Genomic DNA, 6,050 nt, shown 5'->3' with positions numbered 1-6,050 from the left:
TCAAACATTGATGAAATCAATTTCAAAACAAACTAATTCGCTAATTTCATCATCACTGTCATTGTGGAAGGAAAATCAGGAGAATTAAGGCAGGTAACGCCTAAACACCAGTTTCATCCGTGTTTACACAAGAAGAAAAAACAGAATGAAATTTCACTCATAAAAATGATTCATTTCTGAAAATTAAGGTAGTTAACATCAATTCCTGTGAAATTGATGAGTTCGGTTAATAAAATCATGAAAAAAAAATTAGGATCGAGAAACTTACCAGTGAATGGAGAACTCTAATTTTGGTTGGAAGAGAAAACCCTAATTTTGGTTTGAATGAATTTGAGAACTCTCCATTTAATTAGGGTTGCCGGTGTTTTTGTGGTGGTGGTGATATCAATGTTGACGATAATGTTGATGTTTGCGGTGGTGGAGGAAGGTGGTGGTGGTGGTGTTGGTTGTAGTTGTTGTAGATGTTGATGGTGGTGGTTGTAGTATTGTCGATGGTGGTGCTGATAGATCTGGTTATAGAGATGGATAAACACGATGTTGTCGACGGCGTTGTTTTTTTCTGGTAGTAGAGATGGTGGTGGTGGTGTCGATGTTGGTGGTGGAGAAATTTGATGTCTGTCGATGGTGATATTTGGTGTTTCTGGTAGTGGAGATGGGATTAACGGAGGTGGAAGAAGATGAAGGCGTTGGTGGTTTTGTTGAAGAGAGAAGAAGAACGAGTTAAGGTTTTGGTGGACGTGGCAGGGTAGTTGTGTCCATTTCAATCAAAAGATTCTTTTGGTCATTTGACCCAGACGAAATCTCTACCTGTCCATTTGGTCCTGGAAACACCCATTTTTGGCTATATAGCCCATTTTCTCTTCGAAAAAAGAGCTCTAAAACATAATGAAAGAACCGAAGGAAATTACACAACTTGAATTAGTAGTCGATTTCCTTTTGCTTCTCCTGCCCGCAACAATATTTTCTATTTGCTGAGTAAATCAAACATTCATATTCATGGCTCTTACTATTTTCTTAGACCTCTCTCCTAGAGCTTCCAGTGACACATAACTGTTGATGTGAGGTATTGCTTCAATCAACGGATAAGGTAATGTTGGGAAAAAGAATTCCGTGTTACAGTTCATAAGCTTTTCCAGTTCACCGGTATCAGGATCATAACAGTAAAGAACCTTGTACTGAAATCGTAGTATAAGTTTACCACTCGATGTCAGGGATATTGGCCAATAAGCATCAAAAAAATTATCTGAACCACATGATATGCAGAACAATTCTTCCCATTCACGAGTCTCCTTCTTGAATGACCATATGTCAAGGCTTTTACCATTTTGGTCCTTAAGAACACACAAACACCCAGCCAACACTTGAAGTATATAGAGGTTTCTGTCATCACCTGGGCGATAACAAGGCGGTGACGGGAGCAAACTGAACTGTTCATACTCTAAATCAAAGGCAACAATATTCCAATCACTGTCCAACCAATGAAGAGCACCATTTGCGAGGATGCCCCGAGATGGAATAGGAATTTCACTTTTACCACCGCAAGGTCTGCAACATACAGGGACAAGACGAGAGATATTGAAAAGACATTGCAACGAGTATGGATACTCTCCAATGTTTCTCCACCCACTTCCACTACCAAGAGTATAAACCTGAACTTGACTCTTCTTAGGTTTGTCTACCAAGTGACAGAAAGATTGGCCGGCATAATATCGTTCTCCTATGATCCTAACAACTTTATATTCATCAGTGATAGAATTGTATCCAAATCCACTCACAACAAAGTACTTGTTTTCCGCCGTAATTGTAAATCTTGGAAGACTGATTTTTTCTCCAAGATTAGGATTACAAATATATATAGGATCATCAACATGGTACGTATGTGGTACGGTGAAACAAACCAAACCATTACAAGACCCAACAATTGCACTTTTACCTACAAACTTTTTATTAATGAGAGGATGATTCACAATCTTAAGTTTCATCTTACCAATTTTCCTACTGTCTTCATCATACTTTCCATAGTAAAGTTTACTTATCTGTTCTGCAGTTAAGAATAGAAAACTCACCTTATCATTGGAATTCCGGCCACTATCCAGCAACTGTTGACGCTGGTGAATCTTGCGAAAGTAAGGGTTCCGAATAGATTGGCACCATGATTTACATACCAGCATGCAATATAACACCGACTCAACAGGTAATCGAGAAACTATGTTTGATGTGATGATTTCACTTGGCAGAAACTTCATAATCGAGTTGGACTCACCATACGCTGTTTTCTCTTTCTTTTGGTTTCCTCCATTTTTCTAAACAGAAAATAAAATCGCAAGTTTAAAACCCTAATAACTTTTATCCTTTTTGTTTCAGTGCCCCGCTTAGTGTTTATTGAACCAGCACCTCTCTTTCCATTGATTCACATCCTTATCAGATCCATAAAGTTTTGCCTTCCTACAAAATCATATCTAAAAAAATATGAAGATACACTGTAAAAATAAATAAATTTGCAAGTCAATTCAAAAACTCAATATTGTTGTATAACTCATCTAACTTTAACCTTAAGTCAATATCCCTAATCTGAATTTAAATCGGCTGTTCAAAACCAAATCAACTTGAATACTCTCTAAAAGCCTCAGAGCGATAGAGCGCGACGAATGAAGAACAAGAGACAAATTACCCAGTAGTTTTTTTCTTCTTTTGGTTCTTTTTTTTTTCTTCTGTTATGCTCTAAAACTCCGATAATAAGCCGATGAAATGGAGAAAAATCAAACCACGCCCTAGTCCTAGCCACGTCATCTGTGGGATTGGATGACGTGGGATTGAACTGCAAGAATCCCGTCAATGATTTTCAAAACCCTAACATTATCGGATCTTAAGTAGATGTGGAAGTGCGTGTAATTTCCGTAAAAAAAGCTAGAGGATCATACGACGAGCGCACACATTGGACAAAGGAATATCTTGTTTGAATCTGCTATCTTGGGATGGAAGGCCAAAGGAATACTATATGTAGGGAAATAGCTCTACTGGTCTAGTGACATACTTCTAGTGCTGTTAAGGTGTAAAATAGACAAGAAATTACTTCTACAAAATAACTTAACCTCATTTTTCAGATTGCTCATTATAAGTAAAAACCCAAAATTAATGTATATAAACATGATATCCGTTAAAACTGAAACCAGAAAACTAACTTGGGAATCGAGTTTTCTTCTTCCTATTCAGACTTTTCTAGTTAGAGCGACAATCTTGTCTATAATATTTGGGTACAACTGAACATGCCCTACCTTCCGTCGTCATGGAAGGCAATTGTCTAACTAATCCTCAAGAAAGCTAAATACATGCACTGGAACTTTCCAGGGAGGAAAGCCCAAGAGAGGAAAATTAATGGGAGAATTATACTAAGCTAGTGGTTATCATTCACTTGTACAAACACATGATGGCATAAAAATGTCACTCCATCAACATCGCTCCCTTTCGGTACCAATTTTTTATTTTGAATCTCAAATATGGAAAACCAAATTTTAGTTTACTCCAGTATCTCTGTCTCATATGTTACCATGCATAATTAAAATCGTCGTAGCCATATGCTAGATCGAATCACAAGAACCACCAATTATACGCCTACAGGAACTCAAATTAAAAACAAATGAAGTTTGTGCAACTCTTAGAACTTAACTTAAACTTAAACAAAACAATAAATGTCGTAAGTAAATCAAGAGTTCTTCGAAGGATATATGTAAAAATTGTTGGATGATAACTTTCAACCAACACGAAGAAATCACCTAACCACAACTCAAGTACCGTGATCTGTCCTGATCATGCACAAGTTGTGTCACATGATTAATGCATCCAATAGCATCTTAAATGGTTATGAAAATCAATCATCTCTAAAATAACTCTACTCATTTGTACTATAATAAGTTTGACTTGAAATATTTGCCCATTTCTTAATGCTTGCACGCCAACATACGGGCGTGTTTTTTTTTCTTTTTTTTTTTTTTTTTTTTTTTTTGAAGCATATACGGGCGATATACTATCCAAGCCACCAACCCCATAAAATCAGCACTAAGAGTTTTCCAAAGCCCAAAACAGAAACCCACATGCTCCCATAGAGCAACAATTTTGAAACAAGCTAGCCGAGGTAGTTCTGCCAGATCCCGCTTCCGATTTGGCGGACTGAAATTACCTGACACTGAACCGTGCTAAAATAAAAAAGAGATACTATATGGTTCGTTATATCATAGTGAGTATAGATGATATTACATTTATGATACCTAAACCCGGAAATTACAGCAACTTCAACCAGGCCCGGCCTTGAGATTTCGCTGCCCCAAAGCGAAGGAAAAATTGTTGCCCCATCCTGAAATCCCTCATGTTGTTACCAGTAATCCAGACAAGTATTTTACACATATCAAGCAACAATTTTAGATTTTTACGTACATGTATACATCAAGTTGCAAATTTTTGCTGGAAAACCTGAATATATATACTTCTCAAGTAACAAAAAATGGTTTATAAAGCATTGTAATAGCACTTCCTGTCTCATCTTCTTCAAAAGTGCTTGTGCTCCACATCATGCCACATAATACACAGCCTCATAGCAATGGATTGAAAATCGTCACAGTATTCACTATATTTGAACTTGATATTGTATTGCAGCAGTGAACATATGCAACGCCATTTTAGTTCTCAAACACTTCAAACAAAAATTAGCATCAGCAGCATCACTAACGGAATGAAAGACATTAACGTGGTTAAAGCTGTATGCAGCATAACTTGAATTGATCATCTACTCAACTCGAGGAAGTCCCCATTTAGAAGCAATCTATAATCCTCTCTTCATTCCCATTGGTATGACCATCTTTGGAAGCTCCACAGTAAGCACCTATTGGTTTTTTTTGGATCTATTCAGTATGTAAATATATATTCTGAAATTCATAAGCTTCAATTCACTCATCGTGAAGAGGCGGTGTTGTTAGAGCGTTGTAGGGCAGCAAATTGGACGTAAGTAGTTTTCCAGAGAGAACGATGTTAGATATATATTGACCAATAAACCATTAAAGTAACTTCCTATTTATAGTATGACCCTTCTTCTTTTAGGATTACGTCCTCCACTTTATCCTTTGTCACGTTACAGACCTTCATTTTCTTTTGTAAGATAAGAACCCCCAGATAGAAAAGCTTTTTTGCTGCCCCTGTTTGGTTTTGCCCCGAAGTCAACCTTCGTTGACCTTGCCTCAGGGCCGGCACTGACTTCAACAGTTGGATTTTGCATCTGATGAATTGCGGTTTTGCACTAAACGAGTAATTCAATATGATTTACTGACAGTACTTAACAATGTGCAATCGAGAAACCAAAATGTAGCGTGTATTAATTCTTACCTTGTTATTTACAGATCGCGATAAGCAAAAGCTGAACAATTAACTTCATTGCCGTCTTCTGGAATGTAATGAAACAAGAAAATCCAAGCAAATCTATAAACAACATTGCGATTAACCTAACAATAGTTCTCTACAGTGCCGCATATGCTAATCGCTGATTGAATCATCATTGATATCCCAGGCTTTTCCTAATTTCTTAGACCTCTCTCCTAGAGCTTTCAAGGACACACAGCTGTTGATGTGAGTGCTTCAATCAAGAGATAAGTATCATAAGAAAATGTTGGTAAAAATAATTCAGTGTTACAATTCATAAGATTTTGAAATTCACTGGTTCTAGGATCATAACAATAAACAGCCTTGTATTTTGACCGGTAAAGAAGAATATATAGATTAAAAAAAACAAAACAGTAAAGAGCATTTAATCTTGATGAAGAGAAAGAAATCATTCTTCAAGAAAAAGAAGAAATCAATCTTAAAGAAGAAAAAGATCAGGATTACAAATATATATATAGGATCATCAACATGGTATATATGTGGTATAGTGAAACAAACTAAACCATTACAAGACCCTACAATTGCACTTTTACCTAAACGCTTTTTTATTAATGAAAGGATGATTTACGATCTTAAGTTTCATCTTACCAATTTTTCTACTGTCTTCATCATACTTTCCGTAG

At 36.6% G+C, this 6,050-nt stretch overlaps 1 protein-coding gene across 1 annotated transcript; it reads right to left on the bottom strand.

Moving 5' to 3' along the window:
• Positions 1 to 980: 980 nt before the first annotated feature.
• On the bottom strand, positions 981 to 2,246 carry LOC113351104 (F-box protein At3g07870-like). The gene has a single exon (XM_026595160.1). It carries the CDS (start codon positions 2,244 to 2,246, stop codon positions 981 to 983), a length of 1,266 nt encoding a protein of 421 aa, XP_026450945.1.
• Positions 2,247 to 6,050: the final 3,804 nt, after the last annotated feature.

Source organism: Papaver somniferum, chromosome 2 (assembly GCF_003573695.1).
Source record: "Papaver somniferum cultivar HN1 chromosome 2, ASM357369v1, whole genome shotgun sequence".
Classification (NCBI taxonomy): Eukaryota; Viridiplantae; Streptophyta; class Magnoliopsida; order Ranunculales; family Papaveraceae; genus Papaver; species Papaver somniferum.
The sequence above is the reverse complement of the archived record's forward strand: the minus strand, read 5'-3'. Positions and strand labels throughout refer to the sequence as shown.

Coding starts and splice junctions, on each gene's coding strand:
- LOC113351104 (XM_026595160.1), bottom strand. CDS start 2,246: ATGAAGTTTCTGCCAAGTGAAATCATCACATCAAACATAGTTTCTCGA.